At 38.9% G+C, this 20,072-nt stretch overlaps 1 protein-coding gene across 4 annotated transcripts in view; it reads right to left on the bottom strand.

The window, feature by feature from the left end:
* TRAK1 (trafficking kinesin protein 1) overlaps nt 1-20,072 on the bottom strand; it is a 126,434-nt gene that overhangs the window by 20,693 nt on the left and 85,669 nt on the right. For all 4 annotated transcript variants that reach the window (XM_084215475.1, XM_084215473.1, XM_084215474.1 and 1 more), the window contains exons 4-13: nt 18,829-18,909; nt 15,479-15,591; nt 9,790-9,890; nt 8,884-8,992; nt 7,036-7,114; nt 6,513-6,643; nt 5,936-6,010; nt 4,582-4,719; nt 2,895-2,971; nt 652-888 (exon numbers count right to left, since the gene is read on the bottom strand). In XM_084215475.1, coding sequence (XP_084071601.1) covers nt 652-888; nt 2,895-2,971; nt 4,582-4,719; nt 5,936-6,010; nt 6,513-6,643; nt 7,036-7,114; nt 8,884-8,992; nt 9,790-9,890; nt 15,479-15,591; nt 18,829-18,883 — 1,115 coding nt within the window. In that variant the 5' untranslated portion in view covers nt 18,884-18,909. The remainder of the gene's footprint in view (nt 1-651; nt 889-2,894; nt 2,972-4,581; nt 4,720-5,935; nt 6,011-6,512; nt 6,644-7,035; nt 7,115-8,883; nt 8,993-9,789; nt 9,891-15,478; nt 15,592-18,828; nt 18,910-20,072) is intronic.

The raw sequence follows: 20,072 nt of genomic DNA, 5'->3' as shown, positions 1-20,072 counted from the left end.
GTTGTGTACTTGTTGTGTGCTCTCACAGTTATGTAAACTCAGGTAAGCAGGCCCCACATTAAAGGGCCAGTGCTGTAAGAACACCACAGTGAGTCACAAGAGTATACTATACGGACACACATATATTGTTTTGAAGTATTAAGCCATTTTAATGAACAGTATATACAGCATATAGTGTGGGGCTGTACTGGGGGAAGAGGCAAGTAACTAAAAAAACAAAGTTCTGGTTGGTTTCATTCATAAGTTTTCATATTAGGTAACCTACAGATGCACACTTTATTCAGTTTTAGGATCAAAACAGTTAACTGTAGCTGCATCTGGAATCAGAACTCCCTGGCATTTATGTAACATGGTGAAAATTTAATTATTTTTAAGTGTTGACATATAAAAACAAAGGGTGGTTTTACATCATCTGGTGATGTTGCATCTCAGAACAGGTCTGAGTTGCAGACACTGATCGATAGACAGTACTTTCTGAAAGCTTTGTTTTTTAAATAAACTTGAGTGCCCAAAAACTATAAGCATGAAATAGATTTTAAGGACATATGCCATCGTGATAACTGCACTACATAAGACAAAAGGAGGAAAACAGGAACACTGCCTTTATGTCAGAAAAAAAGCAAAAGCAAATTCCAGTGCTCTGGTACTGACCCATTGTCCGAGGACTCTGTCTCTAAGATGATGCTATTGGTCTTGTTGTCTATCATAATGTTAGAGATGTCTCCCCCATAGAAACTGGACCGTGGAGTGCTGACACAGCTAGAAATGACTGAGTTCATAGCAGAGGACTGGTTAGAGCCTGGGATATTCATTGGTGATGGAGTCATGGATCTCTGCTTGACAACTTGATTGACATTTCTCACTGTCTCGAAGACCCGCTTCTGATGGCTGTAAAACACAGAGTTAATAACCATTCAATAACTTATATGCCATGAGAAGGAACAGAGAAACAGGTAACAGCTTATTTACAGCCCTTCTTATTCACAGGCCTATCAAACACTTTGGTTTTATTTATAGTTCTGTAAAGTAGTATGCATAGGGTCCCATACAGCCTGGCCATTACATTCAATCCATCAACATAATTCTTGTATCACTTTAGAATATTTTTAACAGAACATTTGACAATCATGTGCATGGACCCTTTCAAATATTAATAAAAAATAAGTGAAAGAGCATTTCAGTACATCAGCTAAAACTGCCATAAAGCCATTATGTAAAAATGAGATTTTAAAAACCAGAATTGACCTCCATTCAATTCTTAACTAAAAACCAACTAATCCATTTTAAAAGAGAGTTTGAATTTACTCTCCTGAATATCTCCATGCAAGCAAGTACTGTATCTTTTCTCTCTGAAACCAATTTCCAATCCCCTTAAATAGTACTTTAAAAAAAAGGAAAAAGATCCCAGAAATATAATGGACCAGGACTTGAGAGTGAGGCTGTCAAGGCTGGAAACCTAATATTTGACCTACTTCTACAGTTCATTCTTTATCACCATTGTCTTTATACCATAACAAACATCATTCACCTGGTTCAAGACTGATATCAGATGACACTTCAGCAGAAATTTCTTCACAATATAAAATTACCCTACATCATGCTGCAGCAGTGCCACCACAGCTTTATTTTACAGTTCAACAATGGCTGAACACAAGGATAGCACATTTCTTCTATCTGAAAGGTAACATTGCCAGGTTGTAACAGTGACTGCATTCCTTACGCTATTTAACGTCATTTAAATTTCTTGCATTCTGTCCATGGATGGTCAACAGTTGCACCCTTTGTGTGGAGGCTCCAGGTCTATATCAGTATTTCTTTATGAGGCTGGATCTAAGAGTATTTATCAATAAATAGTCCCATGGAGCTTGCAGTTACTACCACTGCACAAATAAATAAAACCAAGACAAGTCATGCAACCAAAAAAAAAAGTATCCTCTTCTGGTACAGGCAAAGTAAATAAGATAGTCTAAAGAAGTTAAACTAGCTTTAAGTTAGATTATACTGAAAGGATGAAAGGATCCTATGAGGTTTGAGCATGCTCACAACTTTCTGATCTTACATTTTTCTAACCAACATTTCACTCTGTCAAAGCCTCATTTGCAGTTCTTGGCTCACGCTCAGAAAAGGTCAGTGTATGCGTCAGGCATTTTATAAATGCAATTAAAAGGTTTCTGGGAAGTGCCTACTGTACCTTCCCTGACTGTCCTGTTTTGTAAACTCTGTTTCTGTAACAGACCCTCTAAACTGGATTAACTTATTTCAAATTAAACAATCCATGCTTTGTACAAATCTGTGAGATAAACCTATTGGAGTACACGTGCAACTGGCATCAGTGAGGCCATTTCTGCTGAGCTGTATCTATCTATAGCTTTGGGGCTGTCTCAAGCACTTAACTTGTTTCAAACTACTCTCTTGTTTAATTCAACAGAACTTCAGCACAGGCATAATGGGCATCACACTAAGTACCCAACCATTCCAAATCCCTTACTGCCCTGATGTTCTTCCTGTAAAAACTGGATTAGATCAACTTGTTATGTTATAAAACTCACCAAGAACTTGAACTCCTCCTCTAAGTGCCAACTGAAGAAATCTAGCATCGTAACACACAAGAAAACAAACCTTTTCTCATTCTCAGCACTCACCAATGAGGAAAGAAATTTACAAGACAAAGCAAAGCCAGTATATAGGTGTTTTCTTTTAGCAGCTTTAGGAGAAAATAAAAACACTCCAAAAACTAGGCAATTTGTTTTCCTTTCTCTCTATCATTCACATTCAGCTAGAAATATTTCTTTCTAAATATCTAGCTCAACTATTTCCTCCTTTTTCTCTTCTCATGAAATAACTAAATTCATATATAACCAATCATTTGGGAACCAATTATTTTTCAGTCATACGCCAAGTCAGGAGAATCGGGTTCATCCAAATGCAGTTCTTTCCTCATTGACCCTTCTATTTCTGCTGCCAAAGAATCCTGTTAAAAATAAGCACAAAAGAGAAACAAATATCATAGCATTAATAGGTTGGCATGACAGAAAATAATAATTATACAAAATAATAAATAATGAAGAGTATTTCTAGAAGAAAAAAGGAAGGTTTAAATAAGAAAAATGACTGGAAAACTAATGTAGGTATTTAAAGCACTGACAAAATATGGCTTAGCTTTATTTTCCTGTAGTATGTACTGTCTGATAATGCATAATACCTGACAAAGAACTTTAAAAAAGCATTGTAGGCAACAACATGATCCAGCTACCAGACTGAATTCCATACTCAGTAACACTCACCTTTCATGGATAAAGTTTGCTCTTTATGTTCTCATTTAGAATAAACGTAAAACCTACAGCATTATCCACTCATCCACAAAAATTACATGATTCTTGGCACAAAGCACTATATACTTTCTCCATAAGGTTAGAGGTAACAGGCCATCAATTTTCCCTAGCTGGTCACTAAGTTTTACTGCTGGGTGCAAGGTCTAAGTATCAAACATTAACAAACCTAAATGATCTTTTGTCCTATGGTTCAACATTTGAAAATCATTTTCACACAAAACATATAAGCCTATCCCAGCACAAGCCTACTTTTCACAGCTTTCAGCTGTATTTGTGCAAGGACAATTTGTATTATTTTTGCAAGCACAACTTGTATTATTAAATGTCTGCACTTTAATTTGGCCTGTGTTCAGTCTCAGAGGGAAGCACAAAAAGGCAAGCTAAGCCTTTGCTGGCAATTACTTCTTGTGAGCACAAATGAAATGTGTTCTTCTTCAGCAGTAAGACAAGGCAGGCCAGATTTTGCTGCTTGATTACATTAATGTGTTTCAAAAGAAGCCACTGATACCATTGCCTTCAGAAGTAATCTAACTACTCTAGAGATACCACAGGCAAGCAGAGCAAGTCACTGCACACATTCTTATCCACTCTTTTTTTTCATTTCATTGAGGGTACTGCATAGTTCCTGAGTTTTAAATGTCATAATCACATGAAATCAGGTAAAGAAAGTTGATAACACCAGTGAAACCACCATAACTTTTTGTCATCATACAGACTAACAACATTTGTTTAACGAACCACTGAATTTTCAGTCACTATAAAACAAGAAGTTATGCTTTTAACCCTGTTCAGAGGTTTAGACTGAAGAACTAAAATGTATATCATAAATTACTAGAAAGATGCCATGTCTGAAAACCATAGTTATGGTATTAGAAGGTTTTATCTCCAAGGATATTGAAGACAAACAGAAAGCTCCTAATGAGCATCAGCCACCACAGTAGAGGAGATGCCTAACAAAGATGTATAGAAGTGTCTAAGAACCTGTTAATGCTTAACCTCCTAACCAGGTTTCATAGCATGAGCACACCCAGCTGCAGGCTGTATATAACACTGCCGCAGAGCTGCACAGTACTACTGTTTCAGAACCAGGTTTGCAAAACTGATCACTCAGGTATCCTTTAATACTATGCAAATACACATTTCATCCATGCTTATGTCAGACCTAGCATCCCATCCCTGAAGCTGTAAGTCAGATGCAAACACACTTCCTTTGCTTGGTGTGTGCAGGTTTTCCCTTAAATCAGCTTACCATAGGGAAGAGACCAAGGGAGTGGTACCGACGTGATATAGCATTGGGCATTGTCTTGTTCCTAAGGTTTTTCAGCTCTTCTTGAGCCTCATGAAGCATTTCCATGCACTCTGCATACTTGTCTTCCAGCTCTCGCAACTGTAACATAGGGAAAACAGTCCAAGGCCTTATGGGGTGCACTATTACCACAAAAATCCTCCAAATTTTTTTAATACTGGCAAGCAAGAATGGTGTAGGGAAGAATATCCCACTTTAAAGGAATCGATCTCCAACAACTGAGTATCACTGGAGGATCATTAATAACATGGATTAGTGATAGGAAGGCAAGCAGGGAGGGTAACTATGCAGAAGGAACTGTTTGCTCTATTTCCTTCCTTTCCCTCCATGTGAAGCCATTGTCAAGGAGAAGATACAGAGCTAAAAAAATATCTTTAGTCTGATCAGGTTTAGTGCTTAATCACTGCCATGATGACCACAGCGGCAAACACCATGGTGTGAGGACAAGACATTCCACAATGGTCAAAGGACTCAGGAATTTTAAAGCCAGGACTTTCATGCAAACATAGACATACATGTGTAGCTTTCAACAGCCTAAGACTATGCCTTATTTTTAGCTTTCTCAGGAAACACATCTTATGTAATCACTCTGTCTACAGATGTCTGTGTGCCCTCACAGCTTGTGGGTTCATCAGCCACTTCAAATAAGTTTGGCAAAGGGGCAGAAGTCTGAAACACCACATTCCTACAACTTTCATAAAAATAAGCTATTTGTTTTAGAAAAAGAGATCCGGTTCATTTTCTTTCCTAAGAAAGCAATGGTGAGGCACGAGCCCAATCTTTGTTGAGCACCACAGATACAAAAGGTCCACCCACTGGAAAAGCTTCATTGGCCATTCCCACCTTCATCACCAAGTAGTGCAAGTGCAGGACACATTCTAAAGGGATCAAGCTTTAGTCATTCCATCTTGTCCATTTTCTTTCATGCGAATGTAGCACCCATAAGACAACCCAAAATACTGGACTGCCTTATGTTTATATACTGAACAATGAGCTCTTCTATGTTATCTCACTAGTCAAAATAGGCTGAAATTACCAGCCTAGAGAAGTCAGCCTCTAAAGGCGTTCCTGTACAGCCCATAAGTCTCTGTGTTTCAAAATGTGTGTCACTTGAAGGAGCAGAGAATAGGAAAGAAAAGGGTTTGAACTCTACTAGGAACATAAATGTTCCTTCATTGCATATACACAGGCAAAACTATTTAATATTTCTGATCCAACTCAGACTGAACCTCTCATGACAAAGTAAACAGTCATTGCTCGGCTACTAAATTATTGTATTACTAAGTAATGTACTCACCTCTGCTGTGAGCTGTCTCTGGGCATCTTTAGCTGCTCCCAGATGCTGGACAAGTTCTTCATTTTCAACTGCACACTAAAATAGCCAAAAAAATTAGAAATACTGTGATGTTTTGTCCTGTGGTATTTGCATCATATACTACAGTAGGAACATTGTAACTTTGCTCACCTCTCCTCCCCAGCAATACTAATCTACACATTAGTTTAAAAACATTTATAACATTTACACAAGAACACACAGCATTAGAATGTACCTTGCTAAATGAACCTCCAAACAAGTAAGCGCCCACTGAAATACTTGCACTGACATTCTTGTCTCACTGACATAACTCAGAGCAAAGTTTTGTATCTAATATTTAAAATAATTTTAACTATTGCATTTGAGAAATCATATATGCATCTTTTAATAAATTAATTCTTTCTAGTTAAGTATGCCAGATATTACACACCAAACAAGGTCATCCATATAAGGAAGGTGGACTATTTCTTTTAGGCACTAGTGCAGAGAGGATTTTAATCTGTCCTCCAGTTACATTAGTAGCAAATAACAACAGTAGTCTCTCAACTGGATTGCTTACAGCTTTTGCCTTTTTCTGCAGGTCGACTATCTGAGAGAGAAGATGAGTGATTTCTTCTTGCTGCCGGGCAGCATCTTCAGTTTTCTTTGCTAGCTCTTCGGAGATATTGGCAATCTGGATGTTAGCATCCCCTTTAAGATAAGTAATTACAATTAACATCACAAACCCAAAATCAGAAAAGTAAGCATAAAGATGTTGTTTTGGAACATCACTTGCTTCAGCAGAATCCTACCCCCAATTCACAGTAAGGTTTTTTTGAAAAACACAGTAGGATGCAAAACCAGAAAGGCATCAAGTGCTCATGCTGCAAAGGAGACTGAACACTTTCAATGCAAAATTATTTTTAAATGAGAAAGATTTAGCTTTTAGCCAACATTTTCTGCTGTGAAATTTCAGCCCAGAAGTCTTCTTCTCATAACCATTTATAAAAGGAAAATAATAACCACTGAAAAACACAACTGAGTGATCTGTTTTGGATTTTTACTGACCCATCTCAAAAAAGTATAAAAAAGTAGGCACATACTTAGCTCTTTTACACAGTCATTGACAAGTTGTTGTTCTTTCTCTTCATAAGTAATTGTTTCCGTCTTCAGCTGACAGGCCTGTTCAAGAAATCCACATCAAATATGCTACATTAGCACATTTGTTCTTTGCCAGTCTGTTGTTGCACTTCCATCTGCTTCAGAAAGACAAGCTATTCTAATCACTCCTTCAGGAAGACAGTGAGAAACTACAGTTTTTGCCTGCCCTCCCACATGTTTGTGAAAAAAGAGGCCAGGTGAACATTCAGCAGAGACATTACTGCACAGGGAAACTTGCATCATTATCACCATATCCCCACTAGATGTCACTTGTGCATTTTGCAGTAAAAGTAAAAAGAAAAAGAAGGGCTTGGACATACAAAGCACTAGCATGCAGAACTTGATCTGGTCACTGAGCAAAGCTAGGTATCACCAAAAATAAAGAAATGCTTGGTTTAAATAACTGAATTAAACATTCAGGTATTTAAAAAACATGCTATTTGATCCTATTTGAAAAGTTCTGGCACAGTAACTGACAAAAAACCTTAATGCAACCTCCTTCCCTGGTTTGTCTTTTCCACTCTGACTCTGGGAGTGCCAAGAGCAGCATGGCTGCAGCCAGCTGGTTCTGTCTAGCACCACCTCAGTGGGTCTGTAATCTATTCCTAAAGCTGGGGGCACGCACAGACACCCACAGACCGCATCTACAGAGAACTGCACAGCTCACAGGTTTCAGATTTGGCTTCATCCTGTGTCCTGCCGGCACAGACTTCATCTCCCTGGATGGGAAGGCAGTGCTGCTGCTTGGGGTTTCCTACTGCAGAGCTCCTGAAGGAGTGGCTCTCTCAGTTCTAAGGTTCATTGTTCTCAGACCATCTATTGCTCACCTTCCTTGTGCACCTTCTCAGTTAAGAGCACAGCAGTCTCCATTACCTGGCGTCTTGTGCAAAGGTGTGGCACTACCTATTTACAGCAGGTCCTGCATTTGCAGTGGTAGTAACATTCTATTTTCATGTATTCACCCTTAGACCAAAAGTATCTCTCCTGCTATACTCTGCTACATGTTTGCAAAGTGGTAACATGCTCCCACATTTAAAAGTTGGATTGAAAATATAAAATTATTCACTTCATAGTCAATTATTAAACTTTAAAAAACTGTATCATCTGTGAAAGAAACAGTATTATAAAAAATAAAGAGAAGAAAAACACATTCAATTTAAAATATTAACTGCCTTGACTTGAAACACAAAATGAAGAAATGTAATGCAAATTTAGGCTAGAAATTTGCATTTTGACAAATATGGAATTGATATCAGAGACCATGCCAGCCTACAAACTTGAGATCTGCAGCTTAAGTCACATGTATCTGCCAGGTCAGCCCTTTAAACCTGTTTCAAAGTGCAATCCCAGACTCCAAAATCTGCCCATGCTCCTGCACATTCTTTCTGCACAAACACTGCTTTGCATGTAACTCGATTTGGGAAGAATTTCTTCACAGAAAGGGTGATATGACATTGGAATGGGCTGGCGTCACTGTCCCAGGAGATGTTCAAGAAAGGACTAGACATGGCAGTCAGGGCTCTGGTCTAGTTGATAAGGTATTGATTAGTCAAAGGTTGGCCTCAATGACCTTAGAGCTCTTTTCCAACCTAAACGACTCTGTGATTCTATGTAGCTTTCCTTCATTTAAAAGTATAAAGGATGGTGATTAAACAATCACAGACAGATCCATTACATGTGGAATTATACTCTTTGTTAGACTGCCAGCTTTTAATACAAGCTTCCCAAAACCTGTGTTCTGGCATTTAGATGAACAACTATATTAAGCAAAACAAAGGGAGCAATTTCACCTCAGATCTCAGCACAACATTTTCCTCTTCAAGGTCCTTGAGTTTCTTTTGAAGAGAGTCCAAATGAAAGTAGTTCTGGACGGAGGAGGAAGATTCATTCCTCTTCAGCCTTGTAGGAAAAAGCAACAATTTTAAACAATTTTTACATTTATTACAGCAAATTTCACAGAAGCAAAAACTGAACACAGGTCTCAAAAGCAAACAGAGCCACATGAAATATAGCTTATTCATGCCAGTGCTTTTGGGCAGCAATAAATTTGCAGTGAATTTCGAAAGAAAACATTTAAAAATTTTATTCATTATTCTGCACATTTCCTATGGAAAATTTGTTCAGCCAAGGCTACAAGAAAAGAAACCATGTTACTACAGGGAGCAATCCAATAGCTCCTGATTCATGCTGCACATGCTTCATCAGAATGCAGCAATAACTCTGCAAGGGCAGACAGGCCCTCAGAGCCTGCAATGCTGCTCAGCCAGCTAAGTGCCTGGAATCCACGCTGTAAGCCACGCTTTATTTCTTTCCCTTGGCTTGGAATTTTTCCATAGTGCCTTCAGAGGTCCTTCAAGCACAAAGGGCACTCATACAGCATGTTCTAGCACATGCAAATGTGCATGGTGTACTGGGCTGCTGTCAGTGCCACCCACAGCTGCCCCACCACACCAGTGACCCAGTTCCTCCGAAAGTTGCAGCGTCGTGCCAGCAGCCTCCCTACGTATCTTCCCTCCTGGCTCCTGTAGGCACCTGGATAGCCAGCTGGCTCAGTGCAAGTCCTTCCAGCTGGACCTTGCACCAAGTTCTGAGTCCCTTTTATAGTACCAGCCAATACAGGGGCAATTTAACCACTTTTCAAAGTTATGAAGTCATCCCACAGATGACAGTTCAGTGCTGCAGATCGATTGACTTACGGGGTGGAACAGACAGACTCCGGTTCGCTTTCTTCAGCAGCACTGGTATAGAACTGGAGCAGCTCATCTTTCATGGACAGCTCATGCCGCAGCTGAGAAACCTACACAAAGAAAGAGCTCGCAGATCAGTAAGCTGGTTTTCCAGACACATTTTTAAGCAAACTCACCACAAATTAGCCTGTTATTCACCTTCTAGGCATCATCTTGGACTGAGAGTCAAGAGTCCAAGACTGAAACAGACCAGAATAATTTCTTTTATTTCTTAGAAAGAAGGGAAAGCGTACCTTTTAAAGTAGACATTAAATGATTTTTTACTGGTTCAAATATGCAATTATTCACTGCTATTAGACATGTTTCTTTTTTATCTTTTTTAAGATGAGCAATCCTGACTCACTGTTGCATTAGTCTAGATTCACACACATGGTAATGGATATATTGCAATGATACAGCAAGAAATTAATGTGGCACAATCAAGCCAAATACTGCATTTATCCATTTTGTGTGATGACCATTACCTTCTGGCATGGATGCTGACCTTGCAGGCCTCAGATGCCAACATTTCCTCCTCTCCAAGAGGCTTTACATAAAATTACTGAAATGTTTGTGTAGTAAGGTTACAATTGTGACTCAAGTGCGGGTTGAGCTGCAGAACACCACCACACAGTGGGAGGCTGCTGTTCTGAGGCTGTTCCAACAGTGAAAGTTGCAGTCAGTTTCCAGGATTTTTTTGGCTCTGGTAGTTTGTGGGATTCCCATACTTAGTATATGCATACATCAAAAATGAATGAAACATCAGAAGTGGGTGATTAAGATTCCTTGTAATTGTGAACTCTACAAATGTAATCTTTGTTACTTTATATTGCTATTCTCCAAGAAAAGGGTTAAAAGCCCAATTAGACAGTAGCACATACACAACTTCACAGCTGTGATTCAAGATGCCAGCAGCAGGAGATCACTTTTATTTGCCTTGCACAACTACAGACAGCATAACTGATCAGACACATCAATTTCCTTCCACTTGCACTGCAAGACTTGGCCCTCAGTTTGCACTTTCCCATGAAAAAAATGCACAGTATGTTTCTTTTTAATAAACTTCTGCTTTTCATATTGTAAGCATACTTTTCTTTGTACTTATTATTAGGAAAAAACCAGAGAATATCAATTACATAGATTTGAACTCCATTTTCATCGAACAAAAGAGCAGATGCAATCCAAAAAAGCACTTGAATTGTTCAGAATTTGAGGCAAACAAGGTCATTTACTTAACTAAGACTGTTCTGCATAATGAGAAGTGCTAAGGCACCAAGTCCTCCTGAGACGTGGGTTCTAAATAGCAAGGGGGGAAAAAACCCATCCCCATCCAACCACATTTTAGAAAGCTATTGAACAAAATTTGTGCATTAATTTTTGGAGGCTTGCTTTCTCCATTTCAGGAAGAGCAAAAATGCTGAACCAAAAATAACGATTTACTTCCCTTCAGCACATTATAACTCAGCCTCCTTAAGAAGCAAGAATTCAAATGCTGTCTGTGGGTGGACACAAGATCATCTCCAGCTCTTGCTACTGTTTTTTTTCTATGAATTAAAAAGACTGAGGATACTATTTTTACTGCAATTTCTGAGCATTCCAAACCTCCAAAAGAGGGTGAACAGTCAGAAAAGTTGATCTTTTAATGGAACAGGATCTGAAACAATAGGCATAAACTGAAACATGGATGGTTCCTCTTAAACATTGGTTGCAACTTTTTAATTGTGAGGACGACTGAGCACTGGCACAGGTTTCCCAGAGAGCTTGTGGGGTCTCCATCCTTGGAGGTAGTCAAACACTATCTGGACATGGTCCTCAGCAATGGACTGTAGGGGGTCCTGCCTGAGAAGCAGGTTTGGACAAGATGACCTCCAGAGCTCACTTCCAATCTCAGTCAGGCTGTGGAACTGTGAAACACTCACTACAGTAACTTCCAGCAACACCTCCCTTTAATGCAGCATTTTGTGGTGTGTTAACTTTGGTGAGCAGCTGAGCACACAGTCTGTCCCACAATCCCCATAGGATGAAGGAGAGACTCAGAAGCTCAAGACCGAGAAAAACTTCTTGCTGAGACAGTTTAATAAGTGAAGCAAAGCCTCCCATGCAAGCAAAGTAAAATAAGGAATTTATTCACTGTTTTCTATCAGCAGGTGCATGTTCAGCCACTTACTGGAAAGTGGGACCTTGGCACACAGAACTGTCACTTGTGAAGACAAACACCATAACCATGAATGTCCCAGATTCTTCCTCCTTTCCCTGACCTTCTATCGTTGAACATAACAACATATGGTATAGAACATCCCTTTGGTCAGTTTGGGTCAGCTTGCCAGCATCTTGTGCAGATGGTGGACAGAGTGAAGAGGGAGAAAAAAAAAAAAAGCTGGGGAGGCTGGGAGGGGCATGAAGGAAAAAGAAAAGAGCCTGGTGGATGCTGTGCAAGCACTGCTTGGCAATAGCCAAGACATGGCTATCATCACTGATTTAGTCCGAAACCCAAAGCACAGCACCAGGTGGGCTGGTGAAGAGTATTACTGGCATCCCAGAGAGACCCAGTACACATTTTCACACTGCAAAACACTGAATTTGTTTTATAAACAGAAATAGCCTGTTCTACATTTTCACAAGGCACTGCCACATGTGCCCTCCAGAGCTAATGCTGCCCCGTTACTGTTGCACAATCTTGGTATTGTTACCAAGCAATAGAGACTGAGCCCTCACTGTGCATGGGACAAGGCCCATGACATCCACAGACCAAGCATGGTGATAACTCATCTCTTCTGGCTTTTAATTGCCTCTGCTGGCCTGACAGCTTTACTCAGCTTCAGAACTAACTTATGAAATAGATGTACTTATCTTAAAATAATTTAAATAGAAGATAAAAGTATCCTCACACAGAGAACAGCAGTTTAAAGACCTGGGACCTATTCATAGGATCAATCTTTACTGAATCATGAACAACTGTTTCAAGAGTAGAGTTGATTTGCTTTTCCTGACAGCAACTAAGTGCTTAACAGGTTAGAATTACTCAAAAAAAGACACCCTGTTACACTGTATGTAAAAAGCACACATACGAGTACCAAGTCAAAGAGCATTTCTTTCCAACATTACTTTCTACTCTTAATAGACCAAAAGTAATGTTCTCTTTTTTAAGCTATCATTCCAGATTAGAATTCAATTTTTTACTTTCCTCTCAGAACAAAATGAAACCTGGACTTTGAAACCTGCTATCATCAAAACACAAACTCTGACAGGTGACCTGGAACTCAAATAATGGGTCTAGAGGGCTTTTTTGCCCAGAAGTTAACACAGGTTTGAGGTGGTGTTATTTGAGGACTGACACTGCATTGGAAGTGCTGCCATTTTAGCTTCAGAAACATAGGAAAAAATGTGTAGAGGAAAAAGAAGCAGAAACTGGGAAATTTAGAAAGTTAGGAGAAACTAGCGAGTTACTCCATTCTGAATACAATTCACATTGTGCAGATTTACAGTTTACATTTCTTTGATATTGAGCTCTAATGTCAAAGGAAACAATACCAAAATATAGGCAGCACCATCCCAGACAAAAGGAACATGGAGCTGCAACATTCTTACTGTAACAGCAGATAGACACACTGTACCTGGGAACTACACTCTGCTGCTGAAAAAGCAGACACCCATATCTGTAAAGCAAAATACTTCACAATTAAGAGTGTTTCCTCAGTATAATGTTTATGCTTCTAGAATATACTAGTGAAACAGTAAGCTGAGACTGAAGTGTCTTGCCCACACTAAGGGGCTTGCTTGAGTCCACTCACCCTTTTGTTCTCTACTGCAGCAAAAAATCTCAGTAACAACAGTTTTTACTGAACACGATCACAGCCTCTTCTTAAACTTAGCAGTGCCTAACAACACAAACTCAAAAGAGAAACCCAAGAATCTGATGCACTTTGCACAGGTCTTTATAACTTGGACATGTATCTATCAACATGGCATGTTACCAGCACAAAGGAAAACTCAGCCTGCTTAACGGGATGGACAGAAAGTTTTGTCGTGACAAAGGTCAAAGAGATATAAAGCTAAATTATTCATGCCGTGATATATCTACCAATAAAACCTTAATTTTACACCACACATCAGAAATAATTTGTCCCTGTATTACAGAAAACACATATCTCCCACACAAATCATTTTTAGGCAAATTTTATAGAATTTTAGAAGTATCAATTAATTTCGCTTCTCTTATCTTTTGCTCCTAAAGACAGTTGTCTTAGTTACTGTTCTGTTCAAATATTCAAAATTCAGTTTTAATAGAAAATCTGCAACCTATTAAAGTGTATTTTCAATGCACAAAAGTGTCATGACTTTAAAGTCTGATGAGCTCTGCCTCAAAAGCATCAGTTTCTGAAGGAATCAAAATAACAGTGTGAAAGAGGGGTGTTGACAGAACATATGGCCCAACATACCAAGCCACCTGGTAAGAGGCTTATTTTTGGTGGCACGTTTCCTAATGCTGCTCCTCAGTCCCTCTAAATAAAAACAGACATGGACAGAGGCAGCCTGTCCCTGTCCCTCCACCTTCCTCAATCAAATTTTCCACTCTGGATGGATGATATGAATGCACAGTCCTGCTCAGTCACCTTGCATATACCCAGTGCATGTCATACTAACCAATACACAAACAAATTGGTCTGCCTCATGATGGGACTTGGGCAGCAAGCAACAGCACTCCTTTGGGAGAGAACAGAACTAGTTTTCCATGCTAAAAAGGGTGGGCCACATCAAAGGATATTATTTCATTGTGTGTGCTCCACCACCATTTATCACACATCACCGACTACTCCATCCGCACTTTATCCTTTATGTGAGATGTTCATAATGCAACATCTCTCACTCCTGAGCAGTGTTAATTATGAATCATATTAAAGTTTTTACTCCACTGTTGTTCACTGTTCTCTTGCTCTCTGTCCTGCTCAAAACCACATATGGGAGATTCAAAAAGGAAGGCCATGCCTCAGAATAGGAGAAACAACATTGGCTCCTAGCTCATTTATTAAGTTGGAGTTTAATGACAGCTGTACTTACTCCTAAAGACCTGTTTTAAAGCACAGGTGCTACTTGAAATGATATAAGCTTTCTGGTGTGTTCTATTGATCACACCAATGTGTGCACTCCCAGCCCAGAAAGCCAACCATACCCTGGGCTGCATCAAAAGAAGCGTGACCAACAAGTTGAGGGAGGTGATTTTCCTCCTCAGCTGTTCTCTGCTGAGCACCCAGCTCTGGAGTCCTCAGGATAAGATAGACATGGACCTGTTCAAGCAGGTCCAGAGGAAGGCACAAAAATATTCCTTCTCCTATAAGGGAAGGCTGAGAGCATTGGGGTTGCTCAGCATGGAGAAGATAATTCTCTAGGGAGACCATACTGCAGCCTTTCAGTACTTTAAAGGGGGTTTATAAGGAAGATGGGAACAGACCTTCTAGCAGGGTCTGTGGTGATAGGATAAAGGGTAATGGTTTTAAACCAAAGGAGAGCAGATTTAGACTAGATATAAGGAAGACATTTTTAGCAGAGAGAGTGGTCAGACACAGAAGCAGGATGCCCACAGCCAACTGTATGGACAAGGTGAAGCTAGAAGAAAATTCCCCATCACTGCATATACAGCATTCAGGCATAAAAATCTTACCTCTTCTCTGATGTGTTCTACTTGCTCCTCCAGGAAATCATTTCTTTCTGTCAGTGATTTATTCTTCTTTAACAGTGACTGGCCAATCCGAGCAGCTAATTCTAAGTCCCGTTCTTTCTGTGAAGCATTAAGAACAGAAAGCCAATTTCAATTTATATTTTTTTAATCACCAAAGGATCAGAGGGAGGGTAAAGTTGCCTTGAAAGGGAAGAAACAAGCACTTAACAATAAAAAGACTTTTTCCTTCTGTAGGGGTTTATGTGTTTGGGGGTTTTTGCCAATTTTCCTTTTCTACTCTCGCATATGCATATCTTGCATACAACAGCATTATTCAGAAATGACTGACCCTCTCTCAAAGCACTCTTCAGTTTTCACTTGCTCCACCTACAAATAAAAGGCAATGAGCTATGCAGGAGTAGAAGCCAGTTCCACCACAATGGACATTCAGCTCCTATTTTTGTGTATCCCAAGCATTAGTGCTTTTGTACAAAAACAAAACCTAACTCTTTTCTTTTTACAGATGCCCCAAACTACATTAAGTGGTTACTCTCATGTCATGCTTTGCCTCTTCCTCCCCCTCCTCTATGAGTGCTGGAAATCACCTGTCTTGACAATTCCCCACAGGTACCAAAAAAAACTAGGAGCTTATCCTGTTGATGACATGTACATAAGGATGTCTCAGCCTTGCAGAAGCTGGTACATGGGACTGTAATCTGCTTGGGAGAAGATAATAAACTGCATAAAATTTTGCGCTGTTCATTAAGCATTTCTATTTATCATTTTCTTATTTAACTATTAGATTTTTTTAATAGTGGAAAAATAGTGCTGTGGTCAATTCCCTAACATATCCTTAGTTCAACACCATTTGAGAAAGAATTTTCTCCCTGTTATTGAAAATACTGTTTGGGGCTTACTTACTGCCCCTGACTACCACCCAGATTTTGACTAAATGCTACCTTATGTCATGTGTACATTAACGACCAAGCCCACAAAACATACAGGCTACTGTTCACATGGATTTGAAGTCAATGAATTTGAATGAAGAGGCTTTCATAATGGAAAAATTAAAGTTATATAATAACCAGTAAATAAAAAGAAAGGTGACTGATCAATGCTGTGTCTGCAAATAGCATTTTCCAAATGGTTTCTGAAGGTCAGACTTATATTTGCATTGAAAGCTACTGCCATTATCAAGCCATAAAATCTTTATGTAATCTTATGTACAATCTTTCAGAACAATAGGTGCCACAGAGTTATCAAAAATATATTTAGATACATTTTAAACCAACTTATTGTTCACTAATTTGGCTCACTACATAAATACTGAGTGAAAAAATACATTGCTGTGATTTTGACTCTACAGAGGAGCAGCTATCCAGCACCAACGCTTTTTAACTTCCAATTTGAAGAATGCAAATCCATGTCCAGGCTCTTCAAATAACCTCCCCATCCTTCCTACCCAATTTTTAGCAATTCAGCTCTAAATTTCAGTTTGGGCACAGGTCTCTTCCTAACACAATGATAAGGAACCAATTTATTACAGCTATATGTAAAAAAATAATACTGAGAAGCAAGACACATTTACACTATTATAAGAAAAAGATGAGAAAGCAGATTTATGATGAAACCTGCTCAAATTTTTACCACATACCCAGGCAGGCCTGGTGCCACTTTCTTTCCTTAGTTTCAGGGGTATAGGCACAGATTTCTGAAATATCTGCACACATGCTCTTTCAAGATCTTCTCTTTCCTATCTTCCCAAATGCTGCACCTTTCAACATTGTAATGCAAGCACCTGAAGCTTGCAAACATGAAAGACAGACAAGGATTGGCTTTTGTTTTTTCTCTCACTCGTATATGTGGAAGCAACGGAAGGAGTTAAATTCTGCAAATGGCCATAATCTCTTAGGATAGCAATCATATGGAGAACAAAGAAAGGTGCTGTAAGTGCACCTATCCCTATGAACAGAGTAATTTCATTGGAAATGATGGTCAAACAAAACAAAAAGGCTCACTGAAAGTATTTTTTTAAATAAAGCTTGGCATGTTATACACTCCCTAATTTTTCCCTTCCAAACATCCAGCTAGGAAAGTACTCAAGAAGCTTTAAAATACTGGCTCAGCAAGTCCTTCAAGCATTGCTCCCGTGAGTGTGGTGCCTGGATCTATAGACATTTGGCTACAGGGACTCAGGGGAGGAAACTGCTTGGCAGAATGCTGCCATCATTACTAGAAGGAGTCACAGACCAAGTGCAGTAAATCTCAGCCAAACAAGGCAAAGGGAACAGGGCACAAACAAGTTTACACACTGTTACTACAAGGTGTTGAATTTTTCCAGGAGAAGTCTGTTGGGTAACACATCAGTTTTAACAGGTAATTTGTACAGAGGTGTTTGAATGGGTTTGGCTCAAAGCACAAAATATAAGACTGTACTGCATTGAGGGGTAACCAGAACAGGTGGGAGACGTGAGCATTCATTCCCATGCTTGTTTTCTTGCAGAATTAGAGGAATAACAGAGCACCCAATTGGCTAGAAAGACACCATTTGCAACATTGTTATTGCAATAAGCAAGCAATTGAGTATAAAGGACTAAATTGCAGTCAGCCATGGACTAATACAATTCCGGCAGTTTTTACCTAAAGAATTACTCATAAGCATTCTTTGGAAAATCATTGCTCAAGTTTACTGCAGAAAAACAGCTCATTTTAGTCCAACAATTTATTGTGATATTTATTGAACATAAGCATAGTACCATGACAGAGACTTTTTGACATTTCCTGAGTGCTAAGGATTACAAGAATACCAATTTTCATAATAATGGTATAAAAACCCCACAAACAACAACCAAATCAAGCAACCATAAGGGAAAGAAGGCAAACAGAGTACTAGGCATTTTCTAATTTTGTGTCTATGTACTTCTCTGTAAAGAAATCATCTGAACAAATTATTATGAAAACAAGTCTGTGAGGGTTTTTTTTTATTATTTTCTGAAGAGAATATATCCATCAATAAAGATACTCTCAGTTTTACATGTACTGTAAAAATATGTGTCATTTTCAGATGATTCCTCCTCCTCCTTTTCCATTAGGGCAAACATTTGGCCAAGAACAAGTTACATGGCCTCAACTGAAAAATAACCAGAAGTAATGAATCCATTTGACTGAGATAAAAAAATTATCTTTATTTAGAAAGAATATTTAGCTTACCAATGAGATAAAGTGTACATACAATTAGAGCCCTTATTCTTCCATACTGAAGGACAATCTACCAGCAATGTTTATTAGGGTATTTCAGTAATTTCAGTATTACTTTTTCACACTGTGTACGGATCCTTAAACAGATGTAATACTTGCCTCTTCAAGAAGACGTGTTACAGCATCTATGTCATTGTATGTTTTAGTCATCTGGCCCACTCTTTCAGCACATAAAACTGCAAAGAAATAAAGCAAAACATTAATCGAACAGGCAGTGCCATTGGGGGAGGATCACAGAATATTCTGAGTGGGAAGATACACACAAGGATCACTGAAGTTCAACTCCCATCCTTTGCAAGACATAGCTTTCTAAGTTAAGATGTGTGTAAGTTTTCATCTAAAAACCTGCTTATGTCAACTTTTGGATGAGCACATCAAGAGCTAAAAACTCAAAACAAACAAAGCAATAGACAAATAAAACTCAACACACACCCCCCACCCCAAACTTGCCCTCAAAAAATTCCAAGAATCGTGTAATACTGGTAACACATATGCTTCTCTTGTAATAAGCACTTGCTTTTGTCAGCAGCAGAACAAACTTAAAATGTTAAAACTTTCTTCTCTGAAGAACAATATCTTGAGTTTATTAAAAAAAATAATCAGGAAGTCAAAACAGATATTCTTAGATACATAATTAGGATTCCATGTCACCTACTCATTGTACGACACGCAGTAGCATTACTCCATGAATAAGCAACTCCAATACTGTTAGGGGCACTGCTCATCAGAAAGTGACTATGTCATATTAAGTTGATAAGAACTTGGTTTTATGGTACAAGACAGCAAAGTATGCATGCAAAATAAGAAATGGTTTTTGTAATACTCAGCCACACCACAGTGATCACAGTATTACTCATAACAAATATTTACTTAGACTGCTTGAGATTGTTAATCATTAAGGCAGAACCAGGAGTTTTTTCAGACTGAAGAAAGTATGCAGTTCAGTCTATCACCATAGGTGATCCTTTAAGAAGCTAAACTGACTTATCTAGAAGTCAACAAGTTTTCAAAAAATTCACTAACAGTCACAGCAAACAACAGCACTTTCTGCTCTACCCTTCTATATTTCTTTTTTTTTTTTTTCCCAAATACACTTCTTCCTCAAACCCTGTAATTCTGGAAAAAGGGACTGTTAATGAAATTCAGTGGATCACACGGACCATGAGTTATCAGGCTGCTGTAGCCTGAACTGCTCTTCAGGGGATTTACCCTTGGCAATGTCACTTAAGGCTCCGTCTGGCAGATAAGCTAATGTTGTTCTAGTGCACACTAAGGCGGGGGAAGAGACAGATCAGGCCTAATAGGATTTATACACTGAGGAGATAAAAAAAGCAGAACG

The sequence above is a fragment of the Fringilla coelebs genome (assembly GCF_963513975.1).
Source record: "Fringilla coelebs genome assembly, chromosome: 1".
Lineage (NCBI taxonomy): Eukaryota > Metazoa > Chordata > Aves > Passeriformes > Fringillidae > Fringilla > Fringilla coelebs.
The sequence above is the reverse complement of the archived record's forward strand: the minus strand, read 5'-3'. Positions and strand labels throughout refer to the sequence as shown.